This window comes from Rhipicephalus sanguineus, chromosome 6 (genome assembly GCF_013339695.2).
Source record: "Rhipicephalus sanguineus isolate Rsan-2018 chromosome 6, BIME_Rsan_1.4, whole genome shotgun sequence".
Taxonomy (NCBI): domain Eukaryota; kingdom Metazoa; phylum Arthropoda; class Arachnida; order Ixodida; family Ixodidae; genus Rhipicephalus; species Rhipicephalus sanguineus.
Window position 1 is genome coordinate 17,160,493 of NC_051181.1, and position 27,978 is coordinate 17,188,470.

General features: G+C 54.3%; 1 protein-coding gene across 3 annotated transcripts in view; it reads right to left on the bottom strand.

The window, feature by feature from the left end:
• LOC119395622 (uncharacterized) overlaps positions 1-27,978 on the bottom strand; it is a 293,261-nt gene that overhangs the window by 210,294 nt on the left and 54,989 nt on the right. For all 3 annotated transcript variants that reach the window (XM_049416706.1, XM_037662606.1, XM_037662604.1), the window contains one exon: positions 26,468-26,746. In XM_049416706.1, the coding sequence (XP_049272663.1) occupies positions 26,468-26,746 (279 nt within the window). The remainder of the gene's footprint in view (positions 1-26,467; positions 26,747-27,978) is intronic.

The window sequence follows — 27,978 nt, forward strand, 5'->3', positions numbered from 1 at the left end:
GCTCGTAAAGATATCGTGTGTGCACGCCAGGGTAATTAACAAAATGTGCTATGTCCTATGACAGCTAGTACTAAAAGCCTCTTCTGAATCTTAGTACGCTTTTCTGCACGCCACCAGTGTACTGCAGCGAAGGTGGCTTAAAAAGTGTTCTGCACGTGATAGAACAGGCCAGGAAATTTTAGAACCACTGCCCTTTCTTCCTTTCTTTCACAGTGGGGTTAGGGTTGCTTATCGGGCGATTTATGGACATTTCCACATAATCAGGAGGTTTGCTCAAAATTAGGGAGTCTCCTAAGCGAATTTCAAGAGTTGGCAGGCAGGCAAATGGCCATTCCAGTGATGCTATCGAGGATTTCCAATTTGGAGCAATTTTCGGAGCAGCAAAATTTCCATTTTGAAGCACTTTGGAGCAACAAAAATTTCCATCTTAGAGCACTTTGGAGCAGATAACTTTTTCATCTGGGAGCACTCTGGAGAAGCCAATTTTACAGCTTGGAGTGCATTAGAGAAGCAAACTGCATTAGCGTTCAAGCACCTGAATAATTATTATGGGGCTCCTATGAAGAGGTACAAATATTTCGATTTATAGCAAATCTTATGGAAAAAATCATCTCAGGAGAACTCCATATGTCACTCAATAATGCAAAAATAAGGGTTCATGCAGTTGAGTGTTCTGTATTAAATACTTCGGTGATTATTTTCGACATTAGCAAATAAACAGAAAAGTCACAGTTTCACCGCAAGGGCCAAGCAATGAATGCGATAGCAACAAATTGTAGTGTTACACGAAGTGAGGCTGGCAGCTAACTGTTTTGCATCCGATCTCGCGTAACTACAAAATGCTGGTGTAAGAGAATACGGCCGCTCTAGGGAGAGATGCTCTCCACAAAGTCACTTCGCGTTGAGAACGCAGCACGTAGAAGGGTATACGAGCCACCCGCTGTGATGGCTTTCGAGATAGCGCACGCACCAGCGATCGTTACCACGCCCTTAGATTCAAAGTTCAAAGTTGCTGGTTGCGCGACACGACACTACCCCCCCCCCCTGCCCTCGCGTCTTCACGTTTTTTAAAGGGACACTAAAGGCAAATAACAATTTATGTCAGAGTGAAAGCTGAATGTATGACAACGTCTAAAACGGCAATATTATCAGCAGCAGTGCCCTACATACCGAGAAATTAAGCTAAATGTATCACATGATGAGTGCCACTAGTGGGACATTTTCGAAGTGATCCCAATGACGTATGAGAGTCAGCCTACAATAAATCACTAGTTATCAAACTAGCAGCAATAAAAAGAGAACCTTCCGTGCATCAAAAGATGTAATAAAATGCTGTTTGTTCGTTTCCGCTTGATTCATGGAAAACAAAACCTCCGTGGCGTTGCCATGGGGAAAGGCGCGCATGGTTCAAAGGTTCCGTTTTCGCCGAACTGCGCTTTGCCCAGCGCCCTGCTTCGCTCACGCGGTCGTGTCTCAGTGATAGTTTCAGTATCGCGTACTGCCGTGTGTGTTTGCACGCTCGTGAAAGTCGCTCTGACAGAAAGTTTGACAAAATGCCGCATGCATGTGATGTTGCTGGATGCCCGAATGGCGCACGCCGCCAGTGCTGCAGCAAGGAAACTGATGTGTCTTTTCACTGGGTGCCGCGGAATGAACCCTTATGCTCGAAGTGGCTTAGTCGCTGAACTGGAGCCCAGCATTGTGAGCCAATGTCTCATTGTCAAGTTCTCCGTCCACATCCAGTGCGGCGATTGTGGCAAGCTTCGATGGCTCCGATGGCCGTTGTTGCTGCTGTGGGTCCCGTTACTTTCGCTCTGCTGCTACTAGTGTCGGTGGCCATGCAGTAAAGGCGGGCAACGTTGGGCACGGCAGCAGTGACGTATGAAAGTCTGATTTCAGGCGGGTGATTTGAAGTGCATTAACGCGATGCGGACCACTAAAACGTGATTTTATTTCATAATAAGCGCTTCCTTGGCACAAAAGCAGCACTACGAGGTTTCTGGACCGCTATTTCAACAATCAACATCGATTTTATATTTGCCTTTAGCGTCCCTTTAAGGCTCATTAAAGACGGGCGGGGCATTTCCTGTCTGCTTCGACGACAGGCCTTCTGAGCGGGGTGACGTTATCGCATGCACACTCCGAGCGATGGGCCATCTTGTTTGAACTTTGCTACGGCCACGTTCGTCGCCCCCGCTTGCGCGCTTTTACACGTGGTAGAACATACAATGCATGGGGGGATCTTATCAATTTGGACTTCATACCAGAAGGACATGACGGCGACGGCGACGGCAAAAAACAGTTGAGACTGTCCATATAATTGCTACTGCAATAATACTGGATCAATAAAAATGTACTTCATGAAATAACACTCTAAATACATCTATGTGGTTATCAGCAGACGTGGTAGACAAACACTGTGACTTACAACAGTGCCTCAATGTTTGTGGAGATAGGTTTGCGAGACGCTTACCCTACGAGGCGACCGGCAAAGACGCGGCATTCTCCACTGCCACAGCGAACAAAGACGCTAACGGCCGGGTTCGTCGACTCTCCAGCACGGCGCAGAAAAGGCACTCGAGGCAGGATGTCAACAAACAACACGGTTTTATAAACCCAAGATGCAGCACAGTACGACAGTCACAGGCTTGCAGGCCGTAAGGGGAACTCCGCAAGACCGATCGAGTACGCTTGCCAGCGGCGCTACGAATCTCACACAAAGGGTGCAGTCGAGCACACGAACGAGAAGCTGCCTGCTAGAGCAGCGCGTCAACCTCTCGTGCTGACATGAGAGCATCAGACGCGGGCAAGCGCGCGCCAGACAGAAGCGAGCTTAAGGGGGAAGGGGGTTGTCACTGGTGGCCAATGAGGACAGGCGCAGTGCAGTGAGGTAGGCTAGAGGGGTGGTGTGAGCATGTTGAGACATGTGCGGACGCATGCCCTCGCGCCAGGAAGCCGACACATGGCTCACACCAGACAAAGAGGCCTGGCTCTGTCGCCGTGGTCGCCATACTACCGATTAACGGCGGTTCCCGGCGCTTGAGCCGCGCGGGGCCAACAGGCGCTATCTGGGGAACGAGGTGCCAAAGGGGAGGGCGCGCTGGATTCCCACATTCCCCCCTCCTAAAGACCGAGGCAAGCCTGTGAAAGAGGCTGTCCGAGGCCAAGTGGCAAGGTCAGCTCAGCCACAAGGGGGCTGGCCAACATGGCAATGTCCAAAAGGGTGGTGTCGTCTTCCCAAAGGTACAAGTCCATAAGTCGGCCATGGTCACACCAAACGTTCCACCACAAGGAAGGGCCCAGTGCCGGGAGAAGGTCCGCAGCCCAGGAGGAACGGGACGAAGCTGCATCAGGGCGGGAGCCAGCCCGCTTGAAGTTCACCGGACTGGAGAGGTTGGCAGCCGGGAAAGTACGAGGCGTGGCTGCCAGTTGCGTGCGGCAGCCAACCGCCGAAAGTCGCTGGGACGGGGGCCACACAGGAACACCAGGCAGCCAGGAACAGAAGCCAGAGCGATCACGCTCGGGCCTGGGCCAAAGCTTGAGTGGGCGGACCAGCCGCCGAGGACGGCTGCCGAAGCTGCCAGGTGGGTAAGACAGGGTGGTGGTGGCTGCAGGCCAGAAGGCAGGAACCAGGCCCCCGCAGGAAGGACCAGGGAACAGCAGGCCAGCCAGTCAGGACCAGGCTGGTGGCACGGTAGAGCCAGGCGCAGGGAGACGACTGGGCGATGCAGGAGTGGACCGGAGTGCCCCCGGCATAGCCGGCTTTCCCAAAAGGGTGCCTGCCTGACAGTGCTGCCCAACAACGGGGGCGCTTGCCAGGGTATGGCTTGGACAACACTTCAGAGGGTATTTTCGACCAAGAGGGCCTTCTACCCCTTCTGGACGTGTGTCTGGGCACATTAGCGGTTATTCTCCATTTCACTACCATGGTATGGAATAAAGTCCAGCTACCTGTTAGTGGAAGAAAGTTTGCTTAGGTGCGTTTCCACAGGTTGTACCGGTGGCGTGGCTTGGAGCCAGCATTCTCACGGCTTTCCTGCGGTTTGGTGACCGCCTCCCCCCCTCCCATGTCGTTGCTGCGGGCAACGAAAGGTTTGAGGTCGGAGACGTTAACTGGACCACCGACTTGCCTCCCTTGGGAGTCAGCCAGCTTATACACCAGAGGCGACACTTTGGTCTGCACTTGGTATGGGCCCAACCACTTGGCCGACAGGGAGGCAGAGATGCCTTTGGCGGCATCACTCAAGACGTGATTGCGCCTGAGGATGAGGTCGCCGACATTGTAGTGCACTTCCCCATGCGACCGGTCCTATTGAGCCTTCTGTCCAGCTCGCGCTTTTGCCAGGTTGGAACGCGCCAGGTCGAGGGCTGCGTCTATCCGTGACCGCAGTTCCGCAGCGTAGCCAGACGGGCCGGCGTTCGTAGCGGACGCCCCGCTGCTGCCCCGCAGAACGCGGTCCATGGTGTTAGGTGGCTCTCTCCCGAAGTTGAGGAAATCGGGCGTGTACCCGGTTGAACGGTTCACCATGGACCGCAAGGAGAAGCCTATCTCGTTAAGACAGGCATCCCAATCCCTGTGTTGCTGCGCAAAGGCTGTCAGCAAGGGCTTGAGATTTCGGTTTATCCGCTCAGTCGGGTTGGCCTGTGGGTGATACGTGGTTGTTTTGTGGTGCTTAACGCCAAAGGCAGCACACGCATCCACAAACACCTTGGCCGTGAAATAGGACGCACTGTCCGTGATCAACTCCGCCGGAAAGCCAAAGCGGGTAACGACCTCGGTCAACTTGTCCCAGATTGTGCGTGCCATCAACTTCCAAAGAGGAAACAACTCGACCCACTTCGTGAAGTGATCTGTGACGGCCAGGAGAAAGACATGGCCTCTCCGGCTTCTTGGGAAAGGTCCCATAATGTCACAGGCCGCGAGTTGCCAGGGTTGTCGATCGGCTGCATGAGCCCGGGAGGCTTGCCCCCACGAGGCTTCACGCATTGGCACACGCAGCATGAGCGGGCATAGTGGAGGGCATCACGATTCATGCAAGGCCAGGTAGCAGAGCAGCACAACTTTTGAAAAGTCTTAAGGCCACTCGTATGTCCGGCCAACCGCGAGTCGTGGAAATAGCCGAGGGTGGCTTTCCTTAGACTGCGGGGTATCACCACCTTGAAAGACTCCTGGGGAGCTTCTTCAGATGGGATGTAGCGCAGGAGAACGCCATCAGCATTAAGCAAATACGAGTCCAACGTGCCCGCAGCAATACCAGTCTGCGTACGGCACTCGGCGCCGACAGCAATACCAGCTGTCCGTTGCGCCCAGCGGCTTGACTGCCCCCGCTCCTCTTGGGGGCTCAGCTCTTTTAGCCCATCAACAATTTGCTGACAAAACGGATCGTCGTGCTGTGCCTTAAGTAGGTCCTCTCTGCTGAAGACAATACCGGCGGACGTCACAGGGTCTACCAGGTATGCGCCCTCACCCGAGGCAGTCGACTCGAAAGTCGCTTCGCCGTCGGGGTTTGCGCCTTTTGACCCATTGGTGCCAGGGGCCCCGCAGTCTACTTGGTGCGACTGATCTTGGGAGTTGCGGACACAAGTGTCAGACACCAGAATGTGGGCACGCGACCAGGCGTCGGCCACGACACTAGAACTCCCTTTCCGATAGCGCACAACAAAGTTGTACCGCTGCAAGGTCAACGCCCAGCGCGCGAGGCGGCCCGAGGGCTCGCGCAAGCGCTTAAGCCAGGTGAGTGCCATGTAGTCCGTCTCCACCACAAATGGCACGCCGTCGACGTAGCAGTCGAACTTCCGGAGAGCAAAGACTATAGCGAGACATTCCCTTTTAGTGACGCTGTAGTTACGCTCGGCGGCTTTAAGTGACCGGCTCGCAAAGGCGACTGGCCGGAGAACGCCATCGTGCTCCTGAAGCAGTACCGCTCCGAGACCCAGGTCACTTGCGTCCGCTTGGACAACGAACTCCCTGTTGAGGTCGGGCAGCTTCAGATCGGCTGTGGCCACTAGAGCTTGAGATAGAGCCTTGAAGGCTCGCTCTTGCTCTGGCCCCCAGCTCCATCGTGCCGACTTTTTCAACAGTGCGGTCAAGGGCGCTTCGAGGCCTGCGCAGTTTGGGATGAACTGTCGGTAGTAGTTCACCATGCCCAAAAAGTGCATCAGGCCCTGAACGTTCGCTGGCGTCGGGTACCCTACAATGGCACGTACCTTCTCCTCGCACGGCAGAACACGACCACTCTCGATGGTAAAGCCCAATAGCGAAATGAGTCTCTCAGCTATTTGAGCTTTCTTCGGGTTCAAGGTCAACCTGGCGGCACGCAACCTCTCGAGGAGGTCCTCCAAGTGGCAGAGGTGCTCCTCAAACGTTCGAGAGAAGATGACGATGTCATCCAGGTAAGCCATGGCGAATTGCCATTTAGCGTCCCTGAGGATGCGGTAAATCAGTCTCTGGAACGTAGCTGCAGCTCCAGAACAGCCAAACGGCATGCGGGTAAACTCGTACAGACCTCTGTGAGAGGTGAACGCAGTTTTCTCCGCGTCAGCCGGCTCCATCTGAACCTGCAGGTAACCGCGGCTAGCATCCAAGGTGCTGAAGTAGCAGGCACCGCCTAGAGCAGATACGATCGAGTCAACGTTAGGCATAGGATAAGCATCCTTCCTCGTGACCTCGTTCAGCCGGCGGTAGTCCACACAGAGCCGATAGGAGCCGTCTCTTTTGGGGACCATTACCACCGGTGAACCCCAGGGACTGTTTGAGCGTTGGACAACTCCGGTCTCAATCAACTCATCCAATGCCTGGCCAATTGCTTTCCTCTTGGACACACTGACGGGGTGAGGATTGCATTTCCACGGTTCTGCGTCGCCTGTGTCAATCCGGTGCCTCAAAAGAGAGGTGCAACCCGGGCGTTCTGTGAACATGTCACTGAAACGAGTCAGCAGCGACGACAGGCGTGCCTTCTCATGTTTCGACAAGCTGTCCGGCAAAGGCAGCAGCGAGCGATCCAAGCTGCTGCTTACCAGAGTGGTCACCGGCGTAGCCGAGACCTCGTCCACCACAGTAGCGCTATGCTCTAGAGAAAGCGGTAGGCACGGACCGTTTTCCGCCGCGCCGGCCAAAGTGGCTACGCTTTGTCTCCTCTCCTCCTGCACTCTCGTGGCGTCCGGCGAATTACGGGCAGCCGAGACCACGGGAGGTGTAGCGAATGGCCGTAGGGCGCCAGAAGGGCCGTCCCTGTAGCCTCCGCTCGCGACGTCTATCACGATACCCGTGCACGCAAGAAAGTCGCGACCAAGAATCACGGGCACGGAAAGACCCGAGAGATGCAAGAAGCGCTGTCGGCGCGCGCAATTCTCCCAGCGCACAACCAACCGCGCAGCGCCGCACGAGGTGGCGGTACCGCTGGCAAGATGGAAGGCAGTGTCGCAAGCTCGAATGCGGACAGAGCGGTCGCGCAAATGAGCCATAACCTCTTCGCCGAACAGCGAGATCGAAGCCCCGCTATCCAGCAACGCCGCAAACTCTCGACCAGCGATCGTAAGGGCGATGAACGGCGCCGGCGTGGCTGGAAAGTCATGTCCAGCACGACACGCCATCGGTGCCAGAGGTTGGGTTACACCACCATGCTCTCGTACTGCTGTAGCCGCCGGCGAGGGGGAGCTCACGGACGGCTCACCCCGTTTCCCGACGGGCGAGCAGGCCCTTGCGTCGGATGGGGCGCGTTGCATGATCGCGTGGTGTGGCCACGCTCATGACAACGGTAGCAGACGACGCCTTTTCCCCCATCAGTGAGGGATTTTGGCGACCCATGAGAGCCAGGAGGCCCCCGTTCGCTAGCCGCAGGGGGGGCTCCGCGATCAGATCTCCCCTCGTGCATTGGGACCCGGGGGTTCCGTTCTCGTTCGCGCTGCAGTGCAAAGGGGCACGCCCGGGCGTACGAGTACGGGTCGAGAGCGTGGTCCGAAACGTCCGGCGCGTCTCGTTGCTCTCTCACGGCCGAGGCCACCTCGTGTTTAAGGGGATTACGGGGTGACGAGTCACCACCAGCCCACACACGACGAGGCTCGAGAGAAGCGGACGGCGGTGGCGGCGGGCGGTAGGCTCTCGCCGCCAGTATGTCGCCCTGAATATGCTTCGCATCGGAGGCTAGCTCGTTTAGGTTACGATAACAGGCGCTCCGAAGGTAAGCGGCGAAGGTTGGATAAGCATGGCGAATGGCTCGCTTTACTTTCTCAGCGTCTGATGCTGTAGGGTCGGCAAGGAGGTAGAGCTCCTGCAAAGCCCGGACGTACTCGAGGAGAGATTCGTCAGGATGCTGTGTTCCAAGCTCTAGCTCGAGACGCATGCGGCGCTCGTAGTCAGGAGGAAGGAATTCGCTACGGAAGAGCGCCCTAAACTCCTCCATCGAACGAGCTTGCTGGCAAACAAGTCGGTACCACCGCGCCGCTTGGGCTGTCAACGATACAGGCAATACACTACCGAGCATAACGCTGTCGCTCAGCCCCATCGCCCGCTGATAGCGGTGCAGCGCCTCGAGGTACTCTGTGGCACTCATTGTGATAACCGGGTAGTCCTGGGCCATGCCGGTCACCGGACCGAATCACACACACAAACGTTGGCGGGTTCCACACATGACTGGCTGGTCACATGCGCCGTATTTATTTCATTGCAACATCGACGCCCCCGGGCGCCGGAACGGCATACTAATCTTATCACATCCCTCCCCCCTTTATTTATGGATGCAAACAATTTGTTTAAGGTGAGTAGCGCGATACTGGTCGTCGCATTCTGGTACTTCGACGCAGGACTGGAGTGCTGTGACAGCAAGTTCCGTTTCCCTCGCCACGTCTTCCCTGGGATCTTGCCTAGACTCGGTGTCGTGAAGGCGATCCGGAGTTAGCTGCCTCTGACCCACGTCTAAGCTTGGAGCAAGACCTGTAGCTACTGGGCTGCCTGACTCTTGGTTGTCTGCACTTAGTTCCTCAGGGGGCTGGTGGATGTGATCCAGATGTCAAGTTAAACGCCGTCCGTCCTCCAGTAGAACATCCACGGACGAAGTGCGTTGTTCGGTGACGACTGCAGGGAGCCACGCAGGACCTGGACGGAAGTTCCTTGCAAACACCTGGTCACCAGGGTGACCCAAAACCCTGGGTCTTGTTCCTTGGTCGCATCTGATTTTCTGCTTAAGTTGCTTCTGTAGCACCTTAGTCCTGAGGTCTGGTGTAGCAGGTCCAACGCAGTCCTCAGCTTCCGCCCCAACAACAGCTCCGACGGACAGCAACCCGTGACTTCGTGAGGCGTTGACCTGTAAGTCAGGAGCATGCGGGCAATTTGAGTGCGAATATCTCCAGGGCCAGCCTTCCGCAACTTGTTTTTGACAGTCTGCACTGCCCGCTCGGCAGCACCGTTTGACGCTGGATGATACGGCGGCACCAGCATTCGCCTCACCTCGTTTTTCTTGAGGAATGTGGAGTAGAGCTCACTGGTAAATGCTGGCCCATTATCGGACACGACCACATCTGGAAGGCCTTGGTTTGCGAACATAATTCGCATGCAGGAAATAGTTGCTTCAGCCGAGGGTGTGGAGACTGGGAACACTTCAATCCACTTTGAGAATGCATCGACTGCAATAAAAAAATAGGTGTTCCTGTAAGGACCGGCATGGTCCACATGCAGCCGTGACCACGGTTTCTCCGGGAACGGCCAGGGCATGACAGGCACTGGTCGTGACACTCTTTGATGCTGCTGGCAAATACGGCACCTTTGAATGGTCATCGCTATATCGTTATCCAAGCTAGGCCACCACACATGGCTACGCGCAACTGCCTTCATTTTGGACAGTCCTGGATGACTCTCATGCAGCAACTGGAAGACTTCCCTTTGTAAGGATTTTGGAACAATGACTCTGTTGCGCCACAATACACAATTCCCTTGCACACTCATCTCATGAAAGCGCGTCTCGTAGGGTCTTCCCACGGACTTTAGGTTTATCTGGCAGCCTGACCACAACGCTGCTCTTACTTGCGACAGCACCGGGTCTCTGGAGGTAGCTGCCGCAACAGCATTTGACGACAGCACCCCTGGGTATACTCCTTCCGGCATTAACACTTCGGCAGGGCAGTCAACAACAAATTCGGCAGTTGGCAGAGGTAGCCGGCTTAACCCATCGGCATGTGCAATTTGCGAACCCGCTCTATTCTTCAGGTCGTAACTGTACCCCGACAGCAGCAAGGCCCACCTTAGCACTCTCGGAGAACAGGATTCGGGAACTGGTTTGTCTGCTGCAAGCAGGCCGAGCAGCGGTTGGTGATCTGTGACGGCCTCGAAATGCCGGCCCCATAAGTACTACCTGAACTTTGTAACGCCAAATACAAGGTTCAATGCCTCCTTATCTAATTGGCTGTAGTTTTTCTCCGCGGTTGCAAGGCTGCGGGAGGCAAAACCAATGGGGCGCTCTTCTCCAGATCACTCTCGTTGCGCCAGTACTGCTCCAATACCGAAGGGAGAGGCATCAGTGACAAGCACAGTTGGCTTTCCTGGGTCAAAGTGTGCCAATATAGCAGCAGAGGCCAATAGCTCCTTGCTTCTCCGAAATGCCTACTCTTCATCAGTTTCCCAGCGCCATGGTGTTCCTGACGCCAACAAACTATTGAGCGGCTGTAACACAGCAGAAAGGTTTGGCAAAAACCTTCTGTAAAAATTTACCAGCCCGAGGTAACTCTGAAGTTCCTTGACCCCTCGGGGTGCGGGGGCTTCCAGCACTGCTTCAGTCTTAGCCGGGTTTGGACACAGCCCAGCCCACTAATGATGTGGCCCAAGTACTGGACTTCTGGTTTCAAGAATTCGCATTTGGATAACTTCAGTCGCAGTCCCGCGGTTTTCAGGCGATGCAACACTCGGCCCAAATTCTCCCAATGCTCTTTGTCACTGGTTCCTGTGACCAGAATATCGTCAAAGTACATTACGACATGGTCGTGCAAAAGATTTTCCATCTCTCGCTGAAATATAGCCGGAGCTGATGAAACCCCAAACGGCAGCCTTGTGAATCGACATAACCCCCTCGGGGTGTTAATGGTGACTAGGTCTTGGCACTCCTCATCGAGTGGGACCTGCTGGTAGGCGTCTTGCAAGTCAAGCTTTGTGAACTTCTTGCCCCCTGTAAGCCGCGCAAAAAGTTCCTCAATCCTAGGAATAGGGTAGGACTCGACGACTGTCACCGGGTTTATGGTAGTCTTAAAATTGCCGCAGAGGCGAACCCGGCCATCGCGCTTCAATACAGGAACGATGGGCGCGGCCCACTGAGAAGTTTTAACCGGTTTGATAACGCCTTCCCGTTCCATCCTCTGCAGTTCTTCAAAAACCCGATCACGCAAAGCAAATGGTATCGGACGTGCCTTGACAAAGCGTGGCTTCGCGCCCTTTTGTACGGATATAGAAGCTGCAACGCCGTGAAACGTGCCAAGTTGCTCCGAAAAAACTTCATGATATTGGCTTACCAGGTTTTCCGTAGACTTCACAACGTTGACTCCCTCCGTCTGAGCAATGCCTAGCTTGAAGGCCTTCATCCAGCTTCGTCTAAACAGCATAGGACACGCCCGTTTCACGACAAATAGTGGTAGCTGGCGCTCCTTGTTGCCAAGTTTGACCATTGCTTCCAGCTTTCCCTGGACGCGTTTCATGTCGCCGAAAAAACTTCTCAGCTGCACACTCGATGGCTCCAACGGCACCGACGGAAAAAGCTCGGCGAACTTGCCATCATCAATGGTCGACACACTTGCGCCGGTGTCCAACTCCATATCGAGCGTTACGCCGTTAACTTCAACCGCTATGCACATTGGCTCCGAACTAGCTGTGTGAAGCGTCCACAAGTCGAAAACTTCGGGCTCTTCAGCAGAGACAGGTAGGTCGCGCAGGTTGTTCACGCGACTAGACCGGCTGCGACTAGACTGGCTCCAGTCGAAATTTCTACTCCCCGGCTGAACTCTGCAAACACTTGCAAGGTGCCCTTTTTGACGGCAGTTGTGACAGATCGTGCTGCCGTGCCTACACCAACGCGTAGAATGACCTCCCCCGCAACGAAAGCAACAGCTATCATTTTTCACCGAGGCGACAACGTTCGCTTGCTCCAGAGCTTTGTCAGATAGTAGCTGTGCTTGCTGACAGCTCAATGCGCGGGAATCTTTACGCACAGCTTCCATAGCTACGACGGTGTCCTTCGCAGTTTCGAAGGTTAAACACGTTGTTTCCAGCAGCCGTGTTTGCATCATTGATTCCGCTGACTATCTGGTCGCGCAACATGCGCTCTCGAAATGTTGCGAAATTGCAGTCTTCGGCTAATTTCTTCAATGAGGCAATGTAGTCACTCACGGTCTCCCCCTCTTTTCGATGCCTGGAGAAAAACTTGAAACTTGCAACTACTACTGATACACGAGGGGCGTAGTGCTTGCCAAGTGTGGTAAAAATTTCGGTCAGTCCTGCTTGGGCAGGCCTGCTTGGTGCTAGGAGGCCTCGTAGCAGAGAATAAGTCTCTGGACCGCAGCATGTCAAAAATACAGCTGTCTGCTTGTCGCTCGGGATGTCGTTCCCGATGAAGTACAGCTCGGCCCGCTCACGGTATTCCGCCCACTCTGATGTACTCGGGTCGAACGAATCCAGCTTCCCGACAACAGGCATGACGACGTGTGATTGTGCTGTGCCCGTCCGGTTCGTCAGTCGACCTCGTCGCCACTTGTGATAACCGGGTAGTCCTGGGCCATGCCGCTCACCGGACCGAATCACACACACGTACGTTGGCAAGTTCCACACATGATTGGCTGGTCATGTGCGCCGTATTTATTTCATTGCAACATCGACGCCCCAGGGCACCGGAACGGCAAACTAATCTTATTACACTCATGCGGTCCGAATAACCGCTGTACTCAGGCAGAGGTACCCTTAGGGTACTCGGTGCGCTTAGCTGAGGGGACTCGAGGTTTCCCTTTAAAGCACAAGACTGCGAGCGCGCCGCTTCCAATAGGACGTTTAGGAGCTGCGCCGCAGTTGCGTGCAGCGGCGATTGCTCCGACGCAGGTGCGGCCGTAACAGGGTCGCGCGCCTGTTCTCCGGCATGCACGTCAGACCGAAAAGGGCCAGTAAACGGCATGGAGGAGTGTAGGGTTGCTTCCGCTCCAACGGGCGCATGAGGCCTCACACAATAGGCAAGCGGATCGACCGCGGAGCACGGTGGCTCACGTCTGTCGAAAGTGCCGCCTACGTGAGTCTGAGGCATGCAAGCGTCGGGAAACGCGGCGACGTTGTAGGCCAAGCGAGCTGGCTCGCGCACGACGTGTCAACCCTCTGCGCTCCTGTCCAAGGTGGGTCAGTGAGAGCGTGCATGCCGACACCTAAGTGGCCTAGGTAGGAAGGCTTGGGTGCGGCGGTTTGGGCCGTCAACTACGCTACTGACAAAGAAAGGCCAGAGCGGGGTGGCGTGAGCATGTCGAGACATGTGCGGACGCATGCCCGCGCGCCGGGAAGCCGACACATGGCTCGCACCAGACAAAGAGGCCTGGCACTGCCGCCGTGGTCGCCATACTGCCGATTAACGGCGGTTCCCGGCGCTCGAGCCGCGCAGGGCCAACACACGTACGCGCTAGCTGGGAAACGAGGTGCCAAAGGGGAGGGCGCGCTCGATTCCCACATGCTAAAGAGTCACACTGTCTCTAATGCATTCCCCTAAGATGACTCCAAGGCGAAAGCCAGGTTCTTTTTCTTTTCAATCGATGTGTTCATCCTCTCCCTCACTCTCTGCAAGCTTTCTTCATTTCACCTGGTTTTGCACTGCCTCCATGATCGGCGCACCGATCACGGAAGCAGTGCAAAGCGACGATGTCATGTGATGACGTAATCATGTGACATTACGATATATGACGCCATTATGACGTCACTAGTTCTGACGATCTATGACGTTGTGATGTTTTACCACTTGTCACGTTTTACCGCTTGTCAGATTATCGACGGCCGACGCTCTGTTCGCTGCTATCAGTGCACAGTGTGTATTACTTGTAGTTAGACTTTCGATTTCCCGGCCACAAGTTCGGCCAAATAAAGAGTTTCATGTTGGACACGCCGACTGCTTCCATCGTCAACGTCACGACCCAGTGACATCTGGTGGAGGTGCTGTTCGTCTAGATTCCCGACGCCCCCGTCAAGCCGTGAACGCAGCCCACGTTACGGAGAAGACATCAAAGCCAACCATGACCAGCAAGCTAGCAGTAGGCAACAAGGTCTACCACCAGAGTACAGGCCTCTACCCGACAAGACCAGGAAGACCCCAACCATGACCACCACATCAGCGATGGCAACAGCACCCATGGCGCCTACACCTGTGCTGCTACATCAACCGAGGGAGCCACCTACCTTCCGCGGGTTACCACTCGAAGACTTGGTACGGCCGGTACGACCGCGTCGCTCTTTTCAACAACTGGACTGATCACGACAAGCTACGGCATGTGTATTTCGCCTTGGAAGACGCCACTCGAACATGGTTAGAGAACTGAGAGGCCACGCTCACCGCCTGGGACCTTTTTCGCGCCGCTTTCCTGGACACCTTCGCAAGTGTCGTCCAGAAGGAAAGAGCCAAAACTCTGCTAGACTCGTGTACAGCTGCCAAACGAGAACATCGGCATGTGGTCCGCCTTTTTCGCCATGCTGACCCCGCAATGTCCGAGGAGAAAAAGATCCATTGCCTAATGCGAAGAATCAAGCAGGAACTGTTTGCCGGCCTTGTTCATAACCCACCTAAGACGGTCGAAGAATTAGTCTCGAAGACCACAACGATCGAAAAGGCACTTGAAATGCGTACGAGGCAGTACAACCGTCGAATTCCCTCGCTACCTATGAGGAGGTTCAAGCGCTACAATCCGACGACCTACAAGACACAATCAGAGTGATCGTGCGAGAGGAGCTGCGAAAACTGTTGCTGTCCTTGCAGCCTCAAGTAGATTCGATTGCTGACGTTGTAGGCCAGGAAATACAGCAATAACTGGGAGCACCTCAACTAGTGCAGCGTGAGCCACAGAGGATCAGCTACGCTGCTGCAGTCCGCCGCAACGCTCCTCCTCGCCCACATCAGGACACTGCACCACCACAGTTCCGTCGACGCCATACAGCCCACCTGTCAGTCAGTGCTACGCTCCAAGAAAGACCAACATCTGGCGTGTCCCTGACCACTGTTCACTCTGCTACCACTGTGAAGAAGCCAGCCGCACGTACCGCAGCTAGATGGGCCTGTGTGAATTTGTCATCAACGCTCCACGTCCAGAATGAGGCGACTGGCCACGTGACATCGCAAACTCTCTCGCAGGAGCGCAATGGATCCCCCGAGGACCTTCCCGATCGCCCTCGCCAGGCTGCTACGTCTCTCCCCAACGCCGACCATATACTGGCTCAACCCGGGGCCGGTCACGGAGCCCATATCCGGAAAACTAAGGGCGGCAACCGATGGAGGTGCGGTTGCTGTCCGACAAACTACCGAACATCCTCCACCACCGACGATACCCTAAGAACACGACGCAAACCAGATGAAGGCCTCACGACGGAACCTTGCGGCCTGAAGGCCTGTCGACGCGACGTAGTAGCAGTGGGACAAGCCGACTTAGCCGAGACCCGGCGCCGCGACTTAACTGTAATGCAAGACAACGAACCACCGATCTTGACATGGCACGTCGTCACCGCATTGGTCGACACTGGAGCCGACTACTTCAACGTCAGTGGCCCATTCGCCGCCAAGCTGAAAAAAGTACAGACCACTTGAGAAGGACCCGAAATCCGCACAGCTGCAGGCCACCTAATAACACCAATTGGAATCTGCACGGCAAGAATCACGATTGATGACCAGACTTATCCGGCAACCTTCGTGGCCCTGCAGCATTGTTCGAAGGACGTTATTCTAGGCATGGATTTCCTAAATCAACATGGCGCAGTCATTGACCTACGATCCCAATCGATCACGCTTTCTGCGGACAATGCCATGCCGCCGGATAGAAAAATTGGTCACCACATTGAATGTGACAGAAGAGCAGGCCACCGTTCCACCTCTCTCCAGTGTCATTCTTTCCGTCGGAACCGAAGAACCCACAGACTTAGAAGGGGTCATCAAGGGCGACCAGCACTTGCTTCTGAGCCGTCAGATCTGCGTCGCAAGAGGGATAGCCAAGCTGCAAGATGGCAAAGCGACGGTAATGCTGACGAACTTCGGCCACGAATACAGGCACCTCAACATTGGTACGACGGTCGCTTACATGAATGATTTCGTGGACGCCAGCAGTGCTTTGGCCCTCTTAGATGCTACCGAACCTGCTTCGATGAATCGAGGTCCCCATTTCAACATCAATTCGAGCCTTGTGAAGCCCAAGCAAGACCAGCTCAAAGCCCTGCTCCTGCAATTCAAGGACTGCTTCTCGTCGTTGTCAAGGATCAGCCAGACTCGCTAAACATCACATTATAACAGAAGAAAGTGCCTGACCAATCTATCAAAGCCAGTATCGAGCTTCGACACGAGAACGCAAGGCCGTAAAGAAGCAGGTCGACGAAATGCTAGGCGACGACATCATCCAGCCGTCGAAGAGTCCGTGGGCATCTCCCGTGGTGCTAGTGAAGAAGAAGAATGGGACTCAATGTTTTTGCATTGATTATCATCACTTGAACAAAGTCACGAAGAAGGACGTGTATCCTCTGCCCTGTATAGACGACGCCCTGGATCGATTATACAATGCAAAGTACTTTTCGTCGGTGGACCTCAAGACCGGCTACTGGCAAATCGAAGTCGACGAGAGAAACCGAGAAAAGACTGCCTTCATAACACCAGACAGCCCATTTGAGTTCATGCCCTTTGGTCTTTGCTCGGCACCTGCGACTTTCCAACATGTCATGGATACAGTAGTGGGTGGCTTGAAGTGGCAGACTTGCCTCGTGTACTTAGGCGACGTCGTCGTGTTTGCCTCAAATTTCGACGAACACCTCGGCACCTTGAATGTGTACTTCAAGCAATCAAGAGCTCTGGACTCACCCTGAAACCAGAAAAGTGTCGCTTTGCGTATGAGGAGCTCTTGTTCTTGGGCAACGTGATAAGCAAGTCCGGAGAACGCCCTGACCCACAGAAGACAGTTGTCATCACTACATTCCCGTCACCCGGCGACAAGAAGGCCGTGCATCGATTTCTTGGCCCTGTGCGCCTATTACAGGTAGTTCATCAAAAACTTTGCCCGCATCGCCGAGCCACTTACTAACCTTACCAGGACCAACGTCGAGTTCAAGTGGGAAACGCCGCAGGAGGAAGCATTTCAAGAACTAAAACACCTGCAGACGCCCCCTCCGTTACTTGCGCATTTCGACGAATACGCCAAAATAGAAGTACACACCGACGCAAGCAGTGTACGACTAGGCACCGTTCTTGTGCAGAGGACTGACGGAGTGGAAAGGGTCACCAGTTATGCTAGCCAGTCGTTATCAAAGGCAGAAGCCAACTATTCTACAACAGAAAAGGAGTGACTTGCCATGATCTGGGCTACATCAAGGTTTCGCCCCTACCTTTATGGCAGGCCCTTGAACGTTGTGAGCGACCACCACGCCTTGCGTTGGCTAACTAACTTGAAAGACCCTTCGGGTCGCCTCGCACAGTGCAGCCTGAGGTTTCAAGAATTCGACATTACCGTCGTTTACAAGTCCGGAAGAAAACAATCCGACGCCGACTGGCTGTCTCGTGCCCCCCTCGACGCACCGCCGCAGGACGACCAGGATGAAGACTGCTTCTTGAGAGCCATACGTGCCGATGACTTCGCTGAACGTCAACGAGCCAACCGAGAACTGGGGGCCTTTGGAGTACCTTGAGGGCAGCACTGCCGTTGTTCCGAAGGTATTTAAGTGGGTACTGGCATCGTCTTTCTTGCGAAACGGCGTTCTCCAAAACAAGAACTTCTCAGCACTTCGAGCCAAGTACCTTCTCGTGGCGCGTTCTGCATTGTGACCAGAAGTCCTCCAGGACCTGCACGACGACCCCATGGCAGGACACCTGGTTGTTTCCCGCATGCTCGCAAGAATACGGGAAGAGTACTACTGGCCGCGCCTTGCCACCGACATCGCTCATTACGTAAAGACTTGCCAAGATTGTCATAGACGGAAGACACCGCCGGCTAGGCCAGCCGGACTTCTGCGGCCAATCGAGCCCCCTCGCTGGCCATTCCAGCAAATCGGGATGGACTTACTGGGGCCGTGTTTGATGTCGACTTCCGGAAACAAATGGATCGTATATACCGACTACCTCACACGCTACACCGAGACAAGGCCCCTGCCCAATGGCAGTGCCTCCGAGGTAGCCAAGTTCTACGTTGAGAACATTGTCCTTCATAATGGAACCACAGAGGTCCTCATCACAGACATAGGTATGGCATTTACTGCTCAACTAACTCAGGCAATATTGAGATACAGCCAAACAAGCCATCACCGGACCACAACGTACCACCCACAGACCAATTGCCTCACCGAGCGGCTAAACAAGACCATCGCCGACATGCTGGCCATGTACGTCGATGTCGAACACAACCCGTAGGATGCCATCCTTCTGTACCTGACCTTCGCATACATCATGGCCATGCAAGAAACGACACCGTACAAGTTGGTCTTCGGAAGGAGCCCAGCAATGATGCTCGATACCATGTTACCTAATGTCTCCAACGAAGAAAACTTCGACGTCACCGTCTACCTTGAGCGCGCCGAAGAAGCCCAACAACTTGCCCGTCTTCGCATCCAGAGCCTTATCGACAGCCCTCGTTACAACCTTCGGCGACGCCACGTGGAATACCAACTTGGCGACCGTGTCTGGGTCTGGACGCCAATACGCTGACGCGGACTTAGCGAGAAACTTCTTCGACGATACTTCGGACCATACAGGGTACTTCGGTGTCTCGGCGAACTCGACTACGAGGTTATCCCCGACGGCATGACAAACTCTCAGCGGCGCCGAGCACACCCCGAGGTCGTCCATGTGGTGCGCCTGAAGCCTTTCTATGCACGTTAAGGAACCTGTGGACTACACTTTTTGCTTGCTTTATTATGTTTCTTTTTGTATTACATGCATGTTTTCAATTCGAGGTTCTGTTTTAAGCATTGGGGCGATGCTTTTTCAGAGGGGGCGTTGCCACGTGTGTTATTTTGATGTATTCAGGCTTCACCCACAAAGACTGTTTGCAACGCTCCGTGCAGACGGCGCCGCAATGTTTCAGAAGCTTCACAAATGTTTTAGCTCATTCCATTAAGATTGCCCACAGGACGCGAATAGTCTAGTTTCTTTGGGAGATTACGCTGCCACCAGCGATAATGCTGGAATGTTCAATAGCACACATATAAAAGCCAACACGCTTTACCGCTTGTCAGATTATCAGTTCGCCGCTATAAGTGCACACTGTGTATTACTTGTAGTTTGATTTTCCATTTCCCGGCCACTAAGAGTTTCATCTTGGACACACCGACTGCTTCCTTCGTCAACGTCACGACTCCGTGACAATATTGCGTATTGAATGTTAACAGACTGGGGGTTAACAACCTGGCCTTACATACCAAACTGTCCTCCATCACGTCACCACTGTGCTGTGCGAGAAACAGCTTCGCTTATCATCCGCTTCACAGAGTGAAAAGGCTCCTCAATTTTTTGTTAAATTTTTATTGTGATAGCAATTATATGTAATAGAGCGAGCGCAAACGGACGGGCCACAAGAAGACAAGATGACTACACGAGCACACGTGAAGTCGTCTTGTCTTCTTGTGTCCCGTCCGTTCGCACTCAATCTATTACAGAATGAACCAACGCGTCCAACAAAGCATTATATTAGCAATTACATGGACACTCGACAGGTTTTTGCCGTTGCCGTACTTTTCCGTATAAAGTCCAAAATGACAACATCACCCCGAGCATTCCATCCGCGGGTAAAAGCTCGCGAGCGCTGGCAATGAACGCAGCTGAAGCAGAGATTAAACGAGCCGGCCGTCTCCGTTGCACGGAGAGCGCATGTGATAACATCTTCCTGCATGCGGGCCTGCCATTGATTGCTCATCAGAGAGGAAACATCTCTCTTTGATGGGCCCGCCCGTCTTTCGTAAGGAGCATGAAGGAACGCCAGGGGACGGGTGGGGGGACTGCATCGCTCAAAGGGCGCAGTCGCTGGCGCGCGCGCCATCTCAAGGCATCAGGAGATGGCTCGTAAACCTGCTGTGCTCTCAACGCCTACTTCGCATTTAGAGAACTCACAGCACGAAAACTGCTTCAGTTCCTGGAACGGCCATATTTCCTTAAACCAGCATTTTGTTGAGTTACGAGAGATCGGATCCAAAGGAGTTCGCCGCTAGCCTTACTTTGTATAACAATACAATTTGTTGGTATCGCATTCATTGCTTTGTCCTGAGTTTTTCGCATTCATTGCTTTGTCCTGAGTTTTTCACATTCATTTCGCAGTTATCGCATTCATTGCTTTGTCCATTGCTTTGTCCTGAGAAACTGAGTTTTTTTAACCATCAGCTATTGACCCCAGAAAGCGAGGGGCAAACGTGTAACATGGCGTAGCCGCTTCACAGAGAGCCCTCAGCGACGGGCCCGCTACTGAAAGCTGCGCATATTAAAACGCAATTGTGGCTGCTCCAACCAGGAGGCATGTTCTTTAGGAGCCAAGCTCCTTAGGCCTGCACTCCTCCGCGCCGTCGAAGCTCGATGCTCCTCTTAACCTTTTGACACGCTATGCACACAATTGTGTACACCACTTGTTTTTGCCTTTTGTAATGACTAGGGGCTAACAGAGAGCAAGATACATCGAGCTTTGGATGAAATGAACCTCCTGCATAATAAATTTGTCTTCACTGAACTTTATTTTGCAGTGTACTGTTGTATATGATCAGTTTGCTGAAGGCACTACACTGTTCGACGAGTCGTTCGACGTGCCCCTTTCCGCGAGCCACATCAAAAGTATAATTTTTCTTTGCTCCAAATGGACATACCCGAAAATGAACCTGCAGTATATTTCTGGCGTAAGACTTCATTCTATTAATGCAAAAACGGAGCATGAATGACTTCACCATAAATGGGTATTTAATTACAACTGAATTAGAATGAATTACTATAACACAGATAAATCAACACTTATGGCATTATTTTTGTTGTAATAGAATATCGAGTGCCTTGAAATAACGTTGCATCGATTTGACGCATTTACAGTTCTTCATAGGTGGCGTCTGAAAGGGTTAAGCATCGCTTTAGGTTGCAGTGGTTGCTGATTTAAGAGGAAATGTTTAGGCCTTGAGCAGTTTGGTTCTAGCACACCAGAAACGTATCAGCGGGGTTCTACTGTATTATTATCTTTTGCATAATGCAAGCACCAAGTTGAATTATGGGAACTACGAACATGCCTTCATCGCCATGTTTTCACACCGCATATTCGAACGCCGACGGCTGTGACGTTACAAGGTATTGATAATTTGGTTCAGACCGAGGGAACATGAAAGTAGCCAAGTTAGCAAGGAGTTTTTTTTGCCAGCCTAACAAAGTAGCCAAACTGGCAACCCTGGGAGAGGAGAGGGCGAAGCATTGCATAGCCACGTATAGTACAGTATGGCAAGGGGCGGGAAAGGGAAGTGAGGGTGCCCCAATTGTTTCTGGAATTCATCTGCTACGTAAACACTGCCGGCTCTTTCTTTGATCTTCCTGAAAGTCTCCTTGTCACGATCTGCCCCAGGGACCGTTGACGAGGGGGGGCCGAGGCGCCCGCGATCTAACAAGAACGACCCAAACGCATGGCGGGGTAACAGCTACTGACTGCCGAGCCGCACTCGTCAGTGTTTATTATTCACGCACGACCAAGGTTGCCTGCCGAACCTGGCGAAGTAATGAAACTAGGCTAGGCAGGGCACCACACGCTCGTTACACCCCTCACCCTCAGTTATCTACCCAAAATAAGAAAATACAAGTCCCAGCCGGTTCGACGTTGGTTTAGGTAGGCGAAAAGCGGTCTGGTGCCCTTCGTCGTCGATTGCTCCGCCTGGGTACAGGTGTTGAGGGACTAAGTGCGGTAGCACCAGGTGCTGCCTGAGCAGCGCTTGATTCCTCCCGAGACTCTGCCGTGGTTGGCAGACATGGCACTGAACTTGGCGGTGGCCCAAGTAGTGGCGCACAACTGGAGGTGCCTGTCCCTTGCGAAATGGTTGTCTCACTGGCCGCAACTGGTGCTGCCGTGGATGCAAGCCAGGTCCCGCGGTTAGCCCTCACATGGTCAGCATGCCGGTGCCATGTGGTTCCATCCTGCATTCGTACGAGCAGAGAGGAGAAGCTTGCAGGCGAGACCACTAGTCCAGCAGATCAAGGTGGGCCAGAACGGAAATTCCTGGCGAATACTGGCACTCCAGGCTCTGGCAACGTCCCAGGACGGCACCCTTTGTCAGCAGCCAGCTTCTGCTTCAGCTGTTTGAGAAGCGCCGTGGACCGGAGGTCTGGATGCAGGATGTCCAACGGTGTCTTCACCATCCGTCCCAGCAGAAGCTCACAGGGGGCACGGCCGGTGACATCATGAGGTGTAGTCCGGTATTAAAAGAGTATGTGGGCGACCTGCGTACGGAAATCCCCAGCCTGGCTCTTCTTAAGTTTGTCCTTAATAGTCTGCACCACCCACTCAGCTGCACCGTTTGAAGCAGGGTGGTACGAAGGAACCATCATTCGGCGGATTCCGTTCTTTGTCAGCCAGGCCAGATACTCTGCGCTGGCAAAAGCGGGCCCATTATCGGAGACTATGATGTCCGGCAGCCCCTGGGCTGCAAAGACCTGCCGCAGTGCTGCAATGGTCGCACCTGCTGCGACCATTTCCGTTCTGGCCCAGTGGTGACAGGTAGAACTTCCACCCACGTTGAAAATGCGTCGACCACCACCAGGTAGTAGTGGCCTCTGAAGGGGCCCCCAAAATCCACGTGAAGGCGGGACCAGGGCCTCTGTGGGAATGGCCATGGGGTGATCTCCACATGACGCGAGGCCCGTTGATGTTCCTGGCAGACTTGGCAGCTCTGCACCATATGAGCGATGTCCTGGTCCAGTCCAGGCCACCAAACGTGGGACCGGGCCACCATCTTTGTCTTTTCCACGCCAGGATGCCCTGCGTGCAGCAACTGCAGGACCCTGGACCAGAGACTTTGTGGGATCCCCACCCTGGAACCCCAATGTAGGCAGCCCTGCTCCAGGCTCAGCTCAGCAGCCTTGTGGCTGTAGGGCTGCTGCACCAACTCCTCCCCTCGGGATACTGCCTTCACCACCTGGGACAGGACCGGGTCCCGACTGGTCGCCTGCGACACAGCAGACCTGGAGAGTACCTCTGGGTACGCATGGTCCAGCATGAGCACTTCAGCTGGCTCTGGAGCAGCAGCAGGCACCTCTGGCAGCAGCAACCGGCTCAGGGCATCAGCAGGCCCCAGGTCTTTTCCCGGACGGTACACCAACTGGTAGCTGTAGGCCGCCAGCTTCAAGGCCCATCGTACTACTCGAGGCGATGCCTGCACGGGGACCGCCTTGTCTGGCCCCAGTAGCCCCAGCAGTGGTTTGTGGTCCGTGACTGCCTCGAACTTTCGGCCCCACAGGTACTGGTGAAAACACTCTACGCCAAACATGAGGGCGAGGCCTTCCTTGTCCAGCTGGCTGTAACGCTGCTCTGCTGTGTGAAGACGACGAGAAGCAAACGACACCGGGCGTTCTTGGCCATCCTTGTCTCTGTGCGCTAGGACAGCTCCTACACCGTATGGTGATGCATCTACAGTAAGGACAACAAGCTTGGCTGGATCGAAGTGCACCGGCACCGGTGCCTTGGTGATTAGCTGTTTACTGTGCTCAAAGGCCACGTCCTGCTCCTTCTTCCATGCCCAATGCTGACCATCTCGAAGCAGAATGTGCAGTGGCTGTAGATGCGCAGACAGGTTGGGCAGGAACCTCCTGTAGAAATTGATGAGACCAAGGTGGCTTTGCAGCTCTTTCTTGTTTCGGGGCTTCGGCGCCTTCAGAACAGCCTCAACTTTGTGGGGCGCCGGAGTCAGGCCAGCCTGAGAGATGACGTGTCCCAGGTATTCTACACTGGGAACCATGAACACGCACTTTTCCCGCTTGAGCTTGAGACCAGCATCCTGAAGTCGGGCCAGAACGTTGTGCAGATTCTGCATGTGGTCTCCGTCGTCAATACCAGTGACGAGGATGTTGTCCAAGTACACTGCCACGTGCCTCATGGCCCTGAAGAGGTTGTCCATCTCTCTCTGAAAGATGGCTGCTGCCGAGGCCACGCTGAATGGTAAACGTGTATACTGGAAAAGCCCCATAGTTGTCGATATCGTGACATACTTCCGTGAGGCCTCCTGGAGCACCAACTGCTGGTACATGTCTCTGAGGTCGAGGTTCGTGAACTTCTGGCCACCAGACAAAGCCGACCAGAGATCTTCAATCCGAGGCAGGGGGTATTTTTCGACGGTAGCGACGGGGTTGATCGTAACCTTGAAATCCCCACAGATTCTGACACTACCGTCTCGCTTGGGGACTGGAACGATGGGAGCGGCCCGCTCCGCAGTCTTGACTGGTACCAGGATGCCTTCTCGCTGTAACCGTTGCAGCTCATGGGTGACCCCATCCTTCAGTGCGAACGGCAGCGGGCGAGGGGAGAGCCCGGACTCCCTCGGGTACATGGATGCCAGCAGTCGTACTGGCGAATGTGCCCACCCCTGGCTGGAACAGTGACTGGAAATCTGTTAGGAGGCTCGGGATGTCTTGTACGCCATGTAGGGCTGCTTCCTGGCCTTCTGGCAGCCGAACACCCAGTGCACAAATCCAATTTCTGCCGAGCAGCGTTGGTGACGACCCCTTGGTCAAATAAAGAGGAAAGGTTGCTTCCCTGTTGCCAAAACGAACGCTGACCTGGGCCTGACCTTGTACCTGGGAAAGCCCTCCAGAGTAACTCCGCTGAAGCATCGACGGCCGCTCCGGGGAAGGTCCTTTTGAAAAGTTTGCCAGCCATGACCGACACACTGGCCCCCGTGTCCAGTTCCATGGAAATGGGGCGCCCGCAACCTTCGACGGTCAGCACGTACGGCGACACAGACGACAGGACAAGGCCTGTGTGCCACATGCCGAAAATCGGCGGGTCCTCGGACACGACGTTGAGCCTGGCCGCGGAGGAACCTGAGCCCGCTGCCGCACGTCCCCGCCGCCACTTGCAACGCCTACCCTGACCGCGGGCTGGTGTGGAACCTGGGCTTGATCCAGGCTGCTGCTGTGGTCCGCTGTTCTGCTTCCCTGTTCGGCATACTCGTGCAAGGTGCCCAGTTTTTCCGCACGTGAAGCACTGTGAATGTACGAACTGGCACTGTGAGGGGGAATGGGCGTCACCGCAGCGACTGCATATGCCGCCCCTTACCACCATCTTGTTGACCGCCGCTTACGTTGACGCCGCACGCGCAATCTCGCCGGCGTCTTTTGTCGCCGCGTCCATCGCCAGCGCTGCTTTCACCACGTCGTCCAGCGAGGGGTCGGGAAGTTCCAGGAGACGTGTCTGCATGGTGGGGTTGTTTATGCCGCAGACGAAATGGTCCCGTAGCAGCGAGTCCAGCTGGTCCCCGAAAGCGCAGGTACTCGCCAAACCTCGTAGCGCAGCGACGAACTGCCCGAGGCTCTCCCCTTCCCGGCAGCTCCGGTTGTTGAAGCGGAAACGCTCCATAAGCGTGGACGACGCCGGACTGGTGCGAGTGCAGTGTAGTGAGCAGCTCGCTGAGCGTCTTGGTATGCGGTGTAGCCGGCTTTAGGAGGTCGAGCAGGAGACTGAAGACTTGGGTTCCACAACTTGCCAGGAAAATGTCCCGCTGTTTCTCCTCGGGCATGTCGTTAGCACGGAAAAACACGTGAACTTGCTCCTCATAGATGGGCCAGGCGGACCCGTCTCCCTTGAACAGCTCGAGCATTCCGTACAGCGGCATGGCGACAGATGCGAGGGGCGTTGTTTTGCCGCTCCCAATGGCGTGGGTCGACTCGTTGACTGTACTCGTCGCCAGTGTCATGATCTGCCCCGGGGACCGTGGACGAGGGGGGGCCGAGGCGCCCGCGCTCTAACAAGGACGACCCAAACGCATGGCGGGGTAACAGCTACTGACTGCCGAGCCGCGCTTGTCAGTGTTTATTGTTCACGCACGACCAAGGTTGCCTGCCGAACCTGGCGAGGTAATGAAACTAGGCTAGGCAGGGTGCCACACGCTCGTTACACTCCTTATGCTTCCTGGCATTACAGCATGATCAGCATTACACCTGTCCTATTCTGTATCGTGGAAAGGAAATGGCATGACTTTTTCAGATGGGAACAGTGCTCGTTCCCTTTGGTATTGTCCCCCTTTAAAAAAGTCACGCTGTTTCACTATGCTTCAAACAAGAACCTGGCAGCTTGCCTTGACGGACACCAGCAGCCAGACATCGAGCATCTGTCGCACTTGGGTCGGGCTGCAGCACGCACGCTCAATGGCATCGTTGCCATTCGTCGAGTGGAGCATGGCGGATGCCTCTGTGGCTACCACCAGGGTGTCCCTCTGCGGCTCCCAGTGGTGAAGGCGCAGCCACTGCAGCAGCAGGGACGCCGCCGAGCGTAGAATCCCCAGGGATGCCGCGCCACTCACGGAAGCATGCGCTGATGCATGCCTCAGCTCCAGGATCCAGTCAGGGACGCCCAGCTGCAAGGGTTTTATGCAGGTCAAACGGATAGGTGCCTCCGTCTGAGATCACCAACACAACTTTCCAACGGTTGCATGCACTCATCTAGTTGTGATTGTGGCTGCTGCCCGCATTTCAAAAGGTGCACTGTCATAGGCAGGCAACCGTGCCCTCACTTTCCCGCTCCAAGAAGGAGGCACACAGCATCCTTTTCTTTGTAATCATGCAACTTCCATGGCTGGTTTCTCGGTTGGTTTTAGGATTTATATTTGTAATTACTTTTTTTTTTACTTTCGCTTTGTATACCATAGGTGTGTCAGTTTTTGTTTTAGACTGCACGGCCACCATTCTTTGATTGCCCTTTTCAGCAACTTCTTGTCACATGGTATTATCATAAGGGGTGTGTGAATATTTGAGTTTCGAATTCGAATCAAATAATTCCATTCGACTTTCGAATAGCTAGTAAGTCGAACCCGTTTATAACGAACTCGAAAGTGCCGCGAAAAGTGGCTGTTATATCAGTAGTTTGTTGTAAATGGACTCGCCCTCAAAAACATGCATTTAGCGACCAAGCCGCTTTTTTTTTTTCCGCGCATTTTTATTGAAAAGTGCTAACAACTCCTCCGGTGAGCAGTTAGGCCTTTTCGCGCTGTGAAGCGAGGCCCGCTGCGTGCACAAGTGAATTAAACCACCATTGCAGTAAAGTGACAACGTTTCATTGAACCGCGGTACCGCAACGTGGAGCCGATCATCCCTGGCTAGTTGCGTGCAGCGCGTCGCCTGCTCGGCTCACGCCATCACTGCCGGGCCGCTTGCATTTGTACGCGCATTTGTGCGCTCTTTGTGCCCGTTTCACTTCGGAGCGTGCACGTGTGCGACGAGCGGCCTGTTCGTTCAACGTGGCGAAGACAAACATTTTGGAAGCAACGCGCACTCTACGTCTCCGCGATGCTCTGACGGCCCTGCACGACAGGCGCGGCGCGCTTGGGTTGCCACCTATAATAAAACACACTGTATACGCTCGCTGTAAGTGCATCAACGTTTCCCGGTGCCTGTGTCGCTCAACACCAGTGAGCTAGTTCTGTTTACACAAAGCGACGCGCACTTTATCTCGCACGGCGCGGCGGAAGCGAACTTTCGAACGGCAATGGCATCGCACGCTTGTACTGCTTGTACCACCGTCACCCCGAACACTTTACGCCACACATGAAGCCGAGCCGATAGCTGCAGATGACTGTGATAAGGTTGTCGG